The 15,782-nt window shown below is 46.9% G+C and overlaps 1 protein-coding gene across 1 annotated transcript in view; it reads right to left on the bottom strand.

Moving 5' to 3' along the window:
• Window positions 1–5,451: 5,451 nt before the first annotated feature.
• ATP9A (ATPase phospholipid transporting 9A (putative)) overlaps window positions 5,452–15,782 on the bottom strand; it is a 135,328-nt gene continuing 124,997 nt past the window's right edge. Inside the window, exons 24-27 of the mRNA XM_032143172.2 lie at window positions 14,335–14,443; window positions 13,346–13,403; window positions 12,358–12,561; window positions 5,452–8,594 (exon numbers count right to left, since the gene is read on the bottom strand). Of these exons, the coding sequence (XP_031999063.2) occupies window positions 8,458–8,594; window positions 12,358–12,561; window positions 13,346–13,403; window positions 14,335–14,443 (508 nt within the window). The 3' untranslated portion in view covers window positions 5,452–8,457. The remainder of the gene's footprint in view (window positions 8,595–12,357; window positions 12,562–13,345; window positions 13,404–14,334; window positions 14,444–15,782) is intronic.

Below are 15,782 nucleotides of genomic sequence, written 5' to 3'. Positions count from 1 at the left end.
CCAGCCCTGTGCCCCTCCAACTCGCCCAGCCTTTCCTACCCCGGGGCCTTTGCACACACTGCAACCACAGTGTCACTTCCCCAGCTCTCTGAATGACACTCTGCCTTTGCAAATTTGCCCAGGGTCCTGTGGCCTCAGCCATTGTTCAAAGTTAGAAATGAACCTCCCTCCAGTATGCTAGGCTAGCCTGGGCATCCCTGACTAAAGAACATACCCCTCACGGGGCAGCCCAAGGAGAAAGCAAAGGGACTCTCCAAGAATCCATTGACTGGCCGGGCACGGTGGCTCACGCCTGCAATTCCGGCACTTTGGGAGGCCAAGGCAGGCAGATCGCTTGAGATCATGAGTTTGAGACCAGCCTGGCCAACATGGTGAAACCCCGCCTCTACTAAAAATACCAAAATTAGCCAGGTGTGGTGGCACGCGCCTGTAATCCCAGCTACTCGGGAGGTTGAGGCAGGAGAACTGCTTGAACCTGGCAGGCGGAGGTTGCAGCGACCCAAGATCGTGCCACTGCACTCCAGCCTGGGTGACAGCGCAAGACTCCGTCTCAAAAAAAAAAAAAAAAAAAAAAGGAATCCATTTACTTGGGGATCTTGGAGAATATAATAGAATTGGCCAATCATTAAAAACTTTTTTTACATTAAATCCACTAATAGAATAGAAAGCAGAATTTCCTTGAGATAAAAAATAAATAAACCACAAGGCATGAGAGAATTGAGGGGGAGGGTGTGGCTGGCACCCACGTGGATGGGTTGGGGGGCTTCACTACCAGCTTCTGCTCTTACAGGGTCCAGAGGTGCACAGCACCCTCCTTCTCATCCTGCAGCCCTCTGCTCCAGTGGGCCCATCTCTGACTCCCAGCACTTTCCCCACCTTTATTCTTACCTGGTTGTCACCCTCTGCCTAACCCTTAGGCTGCTTTATCTTAGGAAGCTTTCTCTCCACCTGATGTTAGTCTTTATCTGTTTGTCTTTCACACACATACACACACACACAAAGTGTAATCACTATGAGGGCAGACACTATGCTTGTCTTGTCCTCTGCCACGCCTCCAGCCCCAAGAACGGTGCCTAACACATAGGAAGTGCTCAGTAAATATTTGATCAATGAAGGAATAAAAATGTCAGCATATTCTGCACATCTACCCATCCCCCAACACTTTTTCCATTTCTTCTAGACTCTGCAATCTTTCTCAAAGGAAATAAAAAATAGTCCTGGGCTTATCTGGACCTGACCTGATCAAAGAAAAAAAAAATGTATTTCTTTTAAATCTCTTGAAAACAAACAGCACAGGCTTAGAACACCAAGTTCTTAATGTGAGCAAACAGAACCTGCTGGCTGAATTCTAAGAAATGAGCCCTGGCTTGGTATCAAGAATAGGTTGTGGGGCTGATGACTTCATATGTGACTCAGTTACCCCAAATTTTAGGGGGAATCCGTTTCAAAATCAAAACGTCAACATGGAAAGTGGAGGGTGGCTTTGTTTGGGCATTCCTGCAAGAAGGCAGGCTTTCTGAAAAGATGCTGTGTTGTAGATAACTCATCCACAAAGCGGGGCAGGAGGGATGGGGAGAAACCCCAGGATTGGGTGTATTTCTCAGCTAAGGCTTTGGATGCAAACTGATCCGGGAATGCGTGATCCTCCAAAAATCCACCAGCCCCCAAAGTGCTTGAGTTACCCCTCCGACCACAGCCACATGGAAAATGAAATTAAATCCCATGGAAAGATTTGACTTTTTTAACATTATGCAATGTTTGGGTGAAAAAAGGGGGGTGGGGAGAGGGAGATCAGAAAAAAAACTCATCTTTTTCCCAGAGTTTAGCAGAGCTATTTCTAGCTTTTAATGATACATTTCACCATCACTTCATGGGTAGTTTTGAGAGGCGCGAAGGCGGGACCGGTTCTGTTATGTAACCCATTTAAAGTAGGAAATTAGCAAGTCCTGAATGAATTCTGTCACTGTGCTCCCACTTCTGGAAAATTTGGAGCGACTACAGTTCTATTTTGAGGTGAGCAAATCCATCATTTATAGACCTCCTCACAAATACCGCAGGGCTTCATGTCACCCTGAAAAGTTTCATAACAAAAACACTAAAAGTACTTGGGGTGTTGGTACATTTCGTCTCAAAACCTTATTAGACCGAACAGTGAATTGGCAAAGCTTCCTACTTGCCAATTATTCAAAAATGCAAATATCCAAGAGCAAATAAATATTCATCTCTCACCCTCCCTGCTCTTTTTTTCCTTTTTTTTTTTTTTTTAAACTAAGTCCAGCAAAATATTCTGGTCAACAACATGAAAAAGAAATGTCTGTTTTTCACGGAGCCTCTGGCCATGAAATAAATTCTGAAGCTATGAAAGCACCGTCTTGAAACTCAGGGCAGTTGGGCACGTGGGGTCCGGCTGGTTGTGGAAAACAGGAAACAGCAATGTCTTTCAGTCCTCAAGTTCCCCCTAGCGGCTCGGGCGGAGGAGTGTCCGCACATGGACGGAATTTCACTGCAGGCAAATGCAGAGGCTTAAGGTCGTGCAGGGCTAGCACACGTTTAAGGAAAAGCATGGTCGGTCCCTACCTTTACGAGCACATACCTTCCTTTTGCCGCTGTCATGAGAAAACACAACTAAGTTACAATTATCTTTCTAATCTATATACCGAGGATGGTCCTTTCCATTGAGAACCAAAAAGAGGGAACCACACTGCAGCTCACACTACAGACAGCTACTAATTAACACCATTTGGTATAGTATTTGGTATAGTAGGCGGAGGCATAACTTGCCTCCTGAGACACACGAGCTTGTACCTCTGGGCCCTTTTACAAATACAGACAAATGGTACAGCTGACATGTGCCAATTAAATTAGGGTTTCTCTGGCTGGGCGCAGGGTCTCATGCCTGTAATCCCAGCACTTTGGGAGGCCGAGGCGGGCGGATCACCTGAGGCCTGGAGTTTGAGACCAGCCTGGCCAACATGGTGAAACCCCGTCTCTACTAAAGATACAAAACTTAACTGGGAGTGGTGGCAGGCCCAGCTGCTCAGAAGGCTGAGGCAGGAGAATCGCCTGAACCTGGGAGGTGGAGGTTGCAGTGAGCCAAGATTGCACCACTGCATTGCAGCCTGGATAACAGGGCAAGACTCCACCTCAAAAAAAAAAATAATTAGGGTTTCTCAATGTTGGCACTTTTGACACTTTGGGCCCTGTTGTAGGGGCCACCCTGTGAATCACAGAGCGTTCGGCAGCATCCCTTGCCTGTAGCACTCCTCTTCCCCGAGTTGTAACAACTGAAAAGGTCTTCATACTGCCACTTGTCCCCCAAGGGACAAAAATCACCCGATTGATTTCAACTACTTCCTACACAAAAGCTTTTTTTTTTTTTTTGAGATGGAGTCTTGCTCTGTCGCCCAGGCAGGAGTGCAGTGGCACAATCACGACTCACTGCAGCCTCGATCTCCGAGGCTCAGGTGATTGTTCTGCCTCAGCTTCCCAAGTCGCTGGGGCCACAGGCTTGAACCAGTACACCCAGCTCGTTTTCTTGTATTTTTTGTACATGAGTTTCGCCATGTTACCCAGGCTGGTCTCAAACTCTGGGCTCAAGCAATCCTCCTGCCTTGGTCTCTCAAAGCTGGGATTACAGGCGTGAGCCACTGCGCCGGGCCTTAAAAATTTTTTCTGCCTAAAACTTAACTGACTATTCCTAAATGTTCCATCCCTCAATTAAAAAAAAAAAAAAAAAGATTCCAGTCATCAAGGACCATATATAGAAATACAATACGAAGCTTATGGTTTTCATCTTATTTTCCATTTATATCTATCACCTTTTGAAATTCTGACACATCTGGGATGGACAATAGTACAGAATAATAAATAACATGCATTGATTTGGGGTTTTTTTGCCAAAATCAAAATAATTTTTTGAACTGGAGTTTTCTTTACATTTCATGTACCATGAAATAAAGAGAAAATAGGAACATTATAATAAAAAGTCCTCATTTTGACACCAGAATTCATGTTTCTGTACAAATTAAAATAATCCCTCAAGGCAGAACGTACACAAGCTTTATTGGGCAACAGCAACGAGCCACGCTGGCAAACAATGAAAGTAGAGTCGCTCAGAAACACGAAAGATCACATGTGTGTCATCACAGCATCAAGAATTTAAATCATCTGGAAGTTCCTGCTAAATTAAAGCATACTGTGCCAGAGCTCCTCTCTAATCAAAAAACGCTGTCCTGGTGAAAATTTGCAATGAGGATCACAGAGAGAGAGACCACTAATGAGGAAATCACGGACTCTTACATGAGTTTACAGTTAACCCCACTGCAACAAAATAATAAATTAGCCATAATTTGTTTTTTTGCAAATACCATGCCCCCCACCTGACCCCATAAACACAACAGTCACTGACATGGCCCAGCTATATTAACATACTGCGCCTCAAACCATGCTGTGGCGGAGAAGACAGATTCACGGGTAATGCCGCTTTGGCCTGAGAAGATGCTTCGGAGCTCCAGGTGGAGAAGCTGCTCACGCTGCAGGATGCTTTGCAGTTTCATTCAAAAACATATTTTTTTCAAGAAGAACTGGACATAATTCATGGGAATATTTTAAGTATATATAAGCGGCAAAAAAAGCTGTACATTAAAAGAAGGGAGAGAAATAAAATCCGTTGTATTTACAAAGCTCTTTGTATATTTTTTTTAAATGAAAACAAAGCTGGGAGTGATAGAATTTTAATGCAATGAAAACCAAATAATTCTTCAAAAAACTTTAGATGATATAATTCTCTCACTCTTTCTTTCACACACACACACACACACACCCCACACACACTTCAAACATACAGAAAAGGTTAAAGATAAAAATAGCTGATAGGTGTTTAAGTAGGATGGAGCAGAAGAATGTACATGTCCCATTTGCAATTTTGGCAAAGGTTTAAAATGTTGCCCTAAAGGCATGCACGCATGCCCAGCCAACCCCAGTAAAAACAAGACAAAGTATAAAAAGAAAAGTCTGGCAGGGGGTGGGGGAGGCATTAGCATATCAATTTCCAGTGAGCACAAAATTCAAGATACATTAAAAAGTAGCATGGCTTACATTTTCAGCAGAGAAGAAACTGAGGAAATGTTCATAAAGAGACAATGATTTTTAAGATTTACTGTCGCAAAAAAAAGAAGGGTTTCACTCCAGGGGAGCGGAACTGGGATGGGAATTTTACAATGCTAGTTCCAGCACGTGGTCTACTGGCCCCAAGGGCTGGAAACGGGAGGTCTGCTCCAACTTTAAGATGCTCCCTGGGATGCCTTCCAAGCAGCTGGAGTTAGTGCCACCTGTCTCACCTGGCACCACAGGCAACACACATGTGCACACGCATGCTTTCAAAATGAGGATCAAAACTGTCCCATATAAGAAATTACTCAAGATGGAGAAATTAGTCTGGTGATTTTCTTAAGAGAGAAAAAAAAAGAAACAAAAAGGAAGGAGGGGGAGAAAAAAAGAAATCAAATAGATCCTGCTGCCCCCTGTCACACAACCATCATCAAAAGACATATGAACAAGAATAAAATAGTAATAGAAGTTCTTACTCTGGCAGAAATAGCTAGTGTTGTCAGAGGGCGCAGGGAGCTGTAAGTTTTGCTTTCAGGAAAAGTGTTCAAACAGTGCTGTGTACCTCAAGGCCCTCTGACCTCAAATTAAATTGGCTGTCAAAGACTTAAGGCCCATGGAGCTCCCAGGTGAGAGTGTCAATGGCGCTTTATGTAAGTTCTTTCCAGATTGATGAACCAAGAAAAAGGTCAACTGAATCCTTACGCTTAAGGTTTGCAAACTCAGGAGAGTTTCTTGTACAGTAACTCTAGTTTCTTGTTTGCTTATTTCTTTGTCTTCCCCACCACAACTAAAATGATCTCCAAGAAGTGCCCAGGCGCCCCCCTGGGGTTCTCTGCTGGGCTTACAGTCCGATTGTGCAGGTAAACATTGCGTCCTCTCACCGGACTGCATCGCGCTGCCTTTGCATCTCCGGTGTTTTGAGAAGCACGGTGTGTGCATTCCTAGGTGCTCCGGGACCGTCCAGTGAATGGCGTCAGCCAGCTGCCCACGGATGGGATGGGCCAACGACGTGGTAGTTTGCACTTGAGTTTTGGTCCTTCTCACCCTTGACCGCCTCCGCCCCAGTGCGGCTGAGACAACAGAGTAAAAGGGTTTGTGGAGAACACTGACGAGTACCTTCCACTTCCAGCTATGGCTTCTTCAGCCCCTCCTGGGAGCATTCTCCCTTGAAGATGTCAACCAGCATCTTAAGTGTTGGCTTTAAAAGTCAACTTGTGCACCTCAATCAAAATTGAGAATTAAGGAAAAGGCCAGGGAGACCATCTTCATTCTGCTTCTGCTGGAAACCTCGAAAACTTCCAATGAGGCTCCCACATGCCCTGCCTGCAGGATCCAGCATCCCGAATCTCCGAGCAAAGCCAGGTACAGGGTTTGCAAAGTCTAAATGGGACTATCTTAAGACTTCCCAGCGTTACAGAGCCAGGTTCAGCATCTGCAAACTCTAAACGGGACTATCTTAAGACTTCCCAGCGTTACAGACTGACTTCCAAGAAAACAGAGGCTTAAAAACTTCCAGCACAACTTTCTCCTCCACCTTTGAAAACACAGAAACTCACTCAATGAAGACGTCAGATTTGCTCAATCTTTCTGAAATTTTTGGACAAAGATCCTATCCTTAACTACTCATTCAACACATCTTTTCTGCCGACCTTTTCCCTCTGGCAGAAATGGCTGAATCAGATAGAGAAAAGAATCGTAAGACAAAATAGATGTGGTGTCAACAGCCAATTTATCAGTACCTGCAACGTAAAGTCATTCTAGAACGTTTTAAAAGGGCAACACAAAATACAAAAGCTTATCAAGAGTGTTCCAAAGGCAAGGGACTAACTGATCCTCGTGTCTCCAGCTCTCCAAGAGCAGGAGTTAGTAGGCATCAGAAACCAGGCTGTAATGTACATCTCTGAAGCACACAGAAGTAGCGCCAGGTGGAGGGTTTGAAGGATATGTACTCATCAAGAAGTAAATGCAAATCCAAGATCCCAACCACACTTGGCTCTTAAAGCTCCACCAACTTAACCCTTATGGCATGCATATGTGGCTTCTGCAAGAAGTGGCTTGAAAACCCAAGAATGCCTTGCTCTACCACGTCCAGCGACTGCAAACTCCCTTCCTCTGAAACAAGCAGCCACAGCTTTTTAAGACACATGCACGCATGTAGTCCACCCTGGGAGGGGAGAAATCTTCACCACTGGCTGCCTTTCAGCAAATTCCCCTTGAAATCTGCCGGCAGTGGAACAGATCCCAGATCCCAAAGCTGCAGCTTGGGCGTCCTCCCACCAGGGGTTCCTTGTTCTGAAAGCTGCCACCAATGTTGTTCTGAAAGATGCCTCTGCCTCTGTGGGGTCATCTTCCATTATGCCTCCTAACAGGAAACAGGCTTCTATGGAAGAGAAGAGTCCCAGCCCCCTGACCTTTCCGCTTTGGTCTTGGAGGATCTGAGTCACATCTGCCATGTTGTCTAAAGAATTAGTTGAGTCTCTTATCACACTGTCGACACATTTAGGGGCCATTCAGTGGCACGTTTCCTGCTAAAACAACTCTGCTGAAAATGTCTGAGGTCGTTCTCAAACAGCCACTGGCTTTGTAATTGTTACCAGGTCCCAATAAAGCGGGATCACACCTCTGAAATTCTTTTACGAGGTGGCAGGTGAAGTTAACTCACGCACTATGGATGCTGAATCAGATCAAGGATAACGGATTGGATTTAGGACACTCTCTCTCCCTCTCCTCTCATTTACTGGTTACGATCTCAGGAATCCAGTGTAACCTGGATAAGCAGGGCTGGCTGGAGACGATACTGAGCATTTCCGAATGGAGATTATTTGGTGGATAACTTTTTACCAGATGTCACTGTTTTTTCCTCCCAAACCGACACCAAGAGCTTTCTATTTTTCTGACACCTCTTTGTAAGAGCAAGAAAGACATAAAGAGTACATACACGTTAGGACTGTTAAAAAACAAAAAAACAAAAAAACACAACACAAGCCTCCTACAACCTTCAGCTACACAGAAACTTTTATCATGTGACAACAAAATTCAAGTCATAAGGAAGCTCGCACAGTGACCCATATAAATCTCCCAGCTGAGCCACCAGCTTTAACTTATTCACATTCACCCAAACATGAAGAAGAGGGGTTCAGACAGGCCCAGATGGGTCTCTTTTAGGACCCTCCCTCCTGTTGATGCAGCGTTAGGACTCCGTTTAGGCGCGGAGCCTCTCTTCCCATTAAAACTGCACGTGTTAGCAATTACTGCAAAATCCACAGGTGGTGGTTAATATAAATGGAACTTGAGCTCTGTCCATCAGGGAAGCGCCGAGACCAGGGCCCCCTCCAGCGAGCACACAGCCTACGATGTGAGCTTTGAGTAGCTGGGGGGAGAGAACCGTCTTCGCAGGTACTTGAGGACATAGAGGGGGAGGCAGCTGACCAGAGTGATGACCGAGACTTTCCACAAGAATGACAAGGTGGCGATGAAGTACACATCTGCAAGCAAACGGGAAGACAGCAGTGAGCAGGCGGTAATATTCCGGAAGGCGCATGGGGTCCAGAAACAGGGGCCACAACTATCAAAGGGAAAGTCATCTCCCATCACAAACCCACAGCCTCCTGGCATTGGCCCTCTTCCTCCATGGACTGTAAGGGAAGGTGCCATGGCTAACAGCACACAGCGCTGCCAGCTTGATTTTCCTCGCTCTCTTTTCTGTAGCTTCCTGATAGTGAAATGCTACTTTCAACACCCAGGAGAAGAAAACTATGGGGGCCACCAGATGCAGTGGCTCATGCCTTAATCCCAACACTCTGGGAGGCCAAGGCGGGCAGAAGACTTGAACCCAGGAGTTTGAGACCAGCCTGGGCAACACAGCAAAACTCCACCTTTACAAAAAATACAAAAATTAGCCAGGCATGGTGGTGCATGCCTATAGTCCTAGCTATTCAGGAGGCTGAGGTGGGAGGATCATTTGAGCCCGGGGAGCTTGAGGCTGCAGAGCTTGAGACAAGATTGCACCACTGCACTTCACCCTGGGCAACAGAGTAAGACACTGTCTCAAAAAAAAAAAAGAGAAAAAAGAAGGAAAAAATTACAGGGGAAGAAAACAGAGATGCTTTTGATTTGGTGTTGTCTAACAGTTGAAGCGTCTTTCTAAGTCCCGGCCACTGGCGAGCGGAAAGTGACATTCAAATGCACCCTCTGCTTCCAGTGATGGTCACAGAAAGCCACGGGATGAATCTGGGTCATGGTGCAAAGTGTTCAGACCCCCTTGTCAGACAAAGGCTTAAGCTGACCCTCAGGGCCTCTGATGGAAGGTGGGGGGGGGGGGGGGGGGCATACTGCCTTTCCTGCTGCAGGATTATAAACCCGGTTATGAGGTTTTCTTAAGAGAGGAGTGACAATTTGTGGCTTTCAATATAGCAGAAGCCAGAATAAGCCCCTTCCCCACTTTCTGAGCACAGGATGCTGAAATGCAGCTGGCACTGAGGCAGCACCTACTAAGTGCCAGGCCCAAGGCTCAACTCACCCTGTGGTTTTCCTACACCTCTGACCCGGTCCTGTGGTGTGTCCCTATCAAAAACAAGCTGAGCTTCCTGAGCAGGGGCCACGTCTCTGTGACCACCTCAGGCCAAGCCTTTGAGCACATAGTAGGTCTCACAAAACGCTTTCTAGAGACTAGTGACAAGGGTGAAACTGCTTTAAAACTCCACTTTTCACAGGGATGCTCCTTTGTTCCTGGAGCGCACAGTAAATGCTCACAAATCCTTTCTAGAAACTGGGGCTGCAACTGTGAAACCTTTACTTTTCAGGGGATGTTTCTTTTACCTTGACTAAAACCTTTTTTTTTTTTTTTTTTTTTTGAGATGGAGTCTTGCTGTGTCACCCAGGCTGGAGTGCAGTGGCGCAATCTCGGCTCACTGCAAGCTCCACCTCCCGGGTTCACGCCATTCTCCTGCCTCAGCCTCTCTGAGTAGCTGGGACTACAGGCGCCCACCACCGCGCCCCGCTAATTTTTTGTATTTTTAGTAGAGATGGGGTTTCACCGTGGTCTCGATCTCCTGACCTCGTGATCCGCCCGCCTCGGCCTCCCAAAGTGCTGGGATTACAAGCGTGAGCCACCGCGCCCAGCCGACTAAAACCTTCTTAAGGAGCTTTGGAAGCTGGCAAAAGAGCCGCGATCAAAGATGCTTCCAGGGTAAGGTCGAGTTTCTCTGCCTTTTTCTCGTTATTGCCCCTTAAGGAACACTTTTAGACTTTTCTTCTGCTAATCGACCACCTCCATGAAATGTTAATGTCACAGGTATACTGTGTATCTGTTTATAATATTATATATACATCTCCTTTATATGTAAAAGATTAGGGTTTGTTCACACCCCACCAAAGACCAATGTTTGTTCCCCAGGTGGTGGGGGCCACATCACCCCCACTGAGAAGGCCTGGGGCAAAGGAGCAAGGGATGGGCCATTGCTAGAGAGCCTGGGCCCTGCAGGCTTCCCATGGAGGATGGGGCGTGAGGGGATCGTCATAACTGAAAGTTTCCCCCAGAGAAAGTCTATCTGCAATCTTGAACACACATGAGTTTCTTAGCAGAGAAGCAGCCTCCGGGCCCTGCTCCCTCAGCTGATAAAGGAGAAACAGTATCGCTCTGAGGGTTTTTTGTTTAAATAACACAGACAGAAACGTAAATGCTTCTACTGAGGAGGAAAGAGGTGTGAAGAGGGCTGTCTGCTGCACCAGCTAACCTTTGAGGATGACCCCTGGCCCTGAGGTTCCAAAGCCATGCGGCTTGAGTTCGCCCCGTGTGGGGGAAACCAAGATTAGAGTTCAGAATCTATCCACAGCACAACACAGAAAATGCTGGGTCATCTGAACAGTGCCCGTGATGCAAGTTCTAGTTGAACTAGAAACAGGTTTCTAGACAGGAATTAAAGCCCGTGTCAGCACCCGATGGGGTCCGTAGCACAGCATGGGGTCATCTTGGTGGCCCTGCAGGGACTTGTGGCTCAATCAATTGGGAAGAAATTAACTGATATGGCAAAGCAAGTGAGGTCAGCATGGAAGAGTGATGAAGCCAGGCTTGTCCATCTAGAGACAGTGGCTGATGCTGGACAAGCCCAAGAGCACCTGGAATCACTACTGAGGTCAGAGAAATCTGCCGCCACCCCACCTTAGGATGCAGCCGACACTCCCCCATCTCTACATTCCCATAACATTTTTTATTATTTATTTATTTATTTAGAAATGGAGTCTTACTCTGTTGCCCAGGCTGGAGTGCAGTGGCGTGATCTCAGCGCACTGCAACCTTTGCCTCCCGGGTTCAGGCGATTCTTCTGCCTCAGCCACCCAAGTAGCTGGGACTACAGGTGTGTGCCATCACGCCCTGCTGATTTTTGTATTTTTAGTAGAGATGGGGTTTCACCATGTTGGCCAGACCAGTCTCAAACTCCTGACCTCGTGATCCACCCGCCTCAGCCTCCCAAAGTGCTGGGATTACAGGTGTGAACCACCGTGCCCGGCCTCCATAACATTTTTTATTTGGGGTGTGCCTGGGCGTCTAGCACCTCACCCCGTTTTTCTCTCTTGGTAACTTTGATCACATCTGATACTCCTGTGCTCACACTCACTTATGTGTGTTTATCGTGTGTTCTCAACAAGAAGGGCAGCTCCCTGGCGAGCCCGTCCACCCCACCTGCCACCATAATCCTGGCACACGGTAGGTGCTCCCACGTCTATGGAATTGGCGAGTACCTTCAGCACTTGGTTTGCTGTGCGGAGCAGCAGATTTTATTCTGAGATCCCTGGAGTCCCTCAGGAGCTCTATCAGGACACAGCAGCAAGGCAGAGCTGCATGGGCAAAGTTCTGGGGCTCGGCACCTCCCAGCACTGCCACTTTGCCATCACAAGTCCCCTTTTATCAGCTTCATAGGTTGAACTTCAGATTAAGATTTCATGGGAACAAAAAGATTTTGTGGCCCAAAAAAGGCGATAGAGCAAGACTCCGACTCAGAAGAAAAGAAAAACACTGTCTACTGCAATCACGCCCTCTGTCCTCAATTTCACACCCTGAAGCACAACTACCACCTGTCCCTGGAGAACACCTGGAAGAAAACGCGGACAGCTGACAGGGAAGGACTGCTGGAGGAGGAAGAGCCCAGGCCGAACACTGGGAGCCCCCCTTCCCCCATATGGCAGTGAGACCTCTGGGCCAGATTCACTGGGGGTGACGGACGGGGTTTAAGCATTCAGGGGTCTTACCGATGAACTCGTGTAAGAACACCAGGGAGGCGATGTAGCAGGCCAGGCTGAGCAGCTCGGCCACTGTCATGAGCCAGTGCCAGGTCTGGATGGTCAGCGCCACCATGAGCAGCTCGGTGAGGATCAGCGAGGTGAAGGAGATGGCCACGATGTGCACGAACTCCGACTCAAACAGCAGCAGCGCCCCGTACATGATGGTGCTCCCTGCAAACGCCGGAGAAGAGTGTTCCCCTCACCCTCCCCGCGAAAGCCGTGCCCTGCTCACCTACACCTGGCTCCTTTCCGCATTTTTCATTTAGACATTTTTCATTTAGACATTTCATTTAGACCTCCACTGCCCAGGGTCTCACTCTGTTTCTATATATTATAAAAAATACATTTTATAAGTATATAAAATCTATTATGTGTACTACAAAACATACATAAAAATAGAAATACTAAAAAAGAGAATTCTGGGCATGGTGGCTTTGCCCTGTGTCTCAAAAATATATAAATAAATAAATATATATATATATGTAAATTTAAAAGAGTTAGAAAAAGTAAATACAAACAGAAGTTTTGCTATTTTCTTCTTATATTCCAATAGGTCATCTTACAAAGCCTCCACAGTCTGGGAGACCCCCTCTGGAGGCCACTGAGGTAAACATGTTTTTCCAAAACTACGACTTGACCTGACTCTCAGAAAAGGTTTCAGAACATCCCAGAAAGCATCCACTTTTTGCTTCGTGAGTGGAGCAGCCCCGCAGGCTTTGATTACTGTCCGCTGCCTTCCTCTGGCTTCGCTACCTCATTTCTCACACAGCAGCACTGCGCATGTCTGATGTTCAAGTCCTTATACAGGGTGAGCATGGTCTCCCCTGGGTCCCACTGCCACCCTCCTTCCTGCTATTTCAGATTCGTTTCTTCTCTTCTTGTTCTACAGGCAAGAAGGGGACACCCTGATCAGTGCCAGAGCACAAGACAAACAGCTGTCTCCACTCATCCTTACCTTGATAGATGCTAATCAAAACCCATATTAAGAATGTCTTGTAGGACAACGGCCGTCCCTGAATGAGAGACAGAGAAAGGTTAGAGCCGGTTTCGTGGGGGGCTCACGCAGCATGCCATCAGCATTCATGTTATTCTCCCGCTAACTAGATAAGGCAACCCATCTGTCTTCATCAAAAAAAGTGGTTCACACACATCTGAAGACATTGGAGGAATTATTTCTTTAAAAAAAAGAATTGGCCAGGCGCGGTGGCTCACACCTGTAATCCCAGCACTTTGGAAGGCTGAGGCAAGTGGATCACTTGAGGTCAGGAGTTCGAGACCAGCCTGGCCAACATGGTGAAACCTCTTTACTAAAAATACAAAAATTAGCCAGGCATGGTGGTGCACACCTGTAATCCCAGCTACTCGGGAGGCTGAAGCAGGAGAATCGCTTGAACCCAGGAGATGGACATTGTACGTTGTAGTGAGCCGAGATCGAGCCACTACTCTCCAGCCTGGGTGACAGAGTGAGAATTAGTCTCAAAAAAAAAGAATTAACATTAAAATTAACATTAAATGCGAATAAATCTTCCCTTGGGTAAAAAACCCTTGAAGACAAATAAAATTATACACATGCCTAGGCACACGCCACCACACACACTTTTTGGAAGTGTACACAAGAACATCTCTGGGAGCAAACATAAGTTGCAGCTGCAAAGCAGAACTGTCACGGGCTTTTTGAAAGTCGTGAGTTGGTTTGTTTTCAGTTTATCTATTACTGTACTCTTTCACGTTCTTTATACCAGTGAATATATTACTGCTTTAAGAAAAAATGTAAACTCCCACACCTTCCCCCCAAAAGTAAGAAAGCTACCAGTTCAAGTGTGTTCAAATCAGAAATGGAGGGTCTGTGTGAAATAAATTCAAAGAAACAAAGCAGGCAGGGAGGGAAGGAAGGGCAAAGGAAAGGAGGACGGGAGGAAGGAAGGACTGAGAAGCTAACAGAACCTTGAGAAGATCCTTGTAGAGCTCAGGATACAGCATGGCAACTTCCGATTTGACATCTTTGTCCAGGACCAGAGAAAACACAGGAAACATGGTGTAAATTGTGGAGTACCTGGGAGAGAAAACCGCCATAGGTAAGACCTGGCTGACGCAATAGGAGCTATGTGCTGTGCCAGCCTCCAGCACCCAAGTCCCAACCATGCCTCTAACAAATATTTACTGCTTGTCTATTATGCTCCAGGGCTGGCTGTAAGCACCAGAAACCCAAGAGGAAAAATGGACAAAAATGTCTGCCTTTAAGAGCTTTCATCCTGGTCAGCAAGTCAATAAACAAATAACTTAGGTAAACTCTATGTGTGTTAGAGAAGTGCTAAAGAGAAAAATATAATGGGGTAGAGGAAATAAGACATACGTGTGTGTGTGTGTGTGTGTGTGTGTGTGTGTGTGTGTGTGTGTATGTGCGCGCGTAGGGGGTGATGGTACAATTTTAGAGGCTGAGGAACAGAACATTTGAGTGAACACCCATAAAAGGTGAGGGCCAGCCAAGCCAATCCCAGGAGGAAGAGTATTCCAGGGAGAAGGAACCACCAGTGCAAAGGCACTGAGGCGGGAGTGGCTGTCATGTCTGAAGAACAGCCATAAGGCCAGTGGGGCTGGGGCTGAGGGTGACGGAAGAGGAAATGAGGACCCACGGGGAAGATGGGACCAGACCACGGAAGGTCGCACGGCGCACGGCTCAGGGAACCCCTGACTATATTCCGTAATGTTCTTGTACTCTTCCAGAACCCGACAAAAGACAGCCTGCTTTTCCAGTTAGAAGCAGGCAGAATTCTAGTGCCTCCTCTCAGGCTGAACTCCTCAGCCAACACAGTAGGATGGAAAGCGGACTCTGTGAGACTCTCCAGAGCGCAGCTGACCTTCCCGCGCCCTCCGTCTCCTCATAACCAGGAGTGGCCTCAGCTGCGTGTGTCTCTATCTAGGGCACTCGGTAACCAAACTCCACCTACCTGGGTGATTCAGAGACTGAGCACATTCTCTGAAAAGGTCAGAAGGATCATCCTGAAGTTCCAGGTCAGTAATGGGGGTGGGTTTGCGGGCTGCAAAGGCCCAAGTGACACCATCTCTGTCACTGTGGCACGGCAGTCAAGCTCTGCTACTTGCACATCCCCGAGGCAGTGGACTCTGGCCCTCCTTGGAGCTCCAAAGATGGGACTTCTACTGGGCTCAGTTCAGGCCAGGAGGGCATTTTTCAGATCCCCCATCCCTTTTTATTAAGACCCCGTGAAATCACCAAGTCTGCAAACCTTCCACCTTGCTCTCCTCAATCAACTGATAACCCTGGAGTATTTTTTCAAGACCAGGTACAAATGGCAAAGTGCAACACACCACACACATCTCCAACTCCACTTCCTCCATCTGGTTAAGGGCTTAACAGCTCAAAAAATTCAAGG

This window comes from Hylobates moloch, unplaced genomic scaffold (assembly GCF_009828535.3).
Source record: "Hylobates moloch isolate HMO894 unplaced genomic scaffold, HMol_V3 SCAFFOLD_21, whole genome shotgun sequence".
NCBI lineage: Eukaryota > Metazoa > Chordata > Mammalia > Primates > Hylobatidae > Hylobates > Hylobates moloch.
Note: the sequence above shows the minus strand (reverse complement) of the source record. Positions and strands in the feature narration are given on the sequence as shown.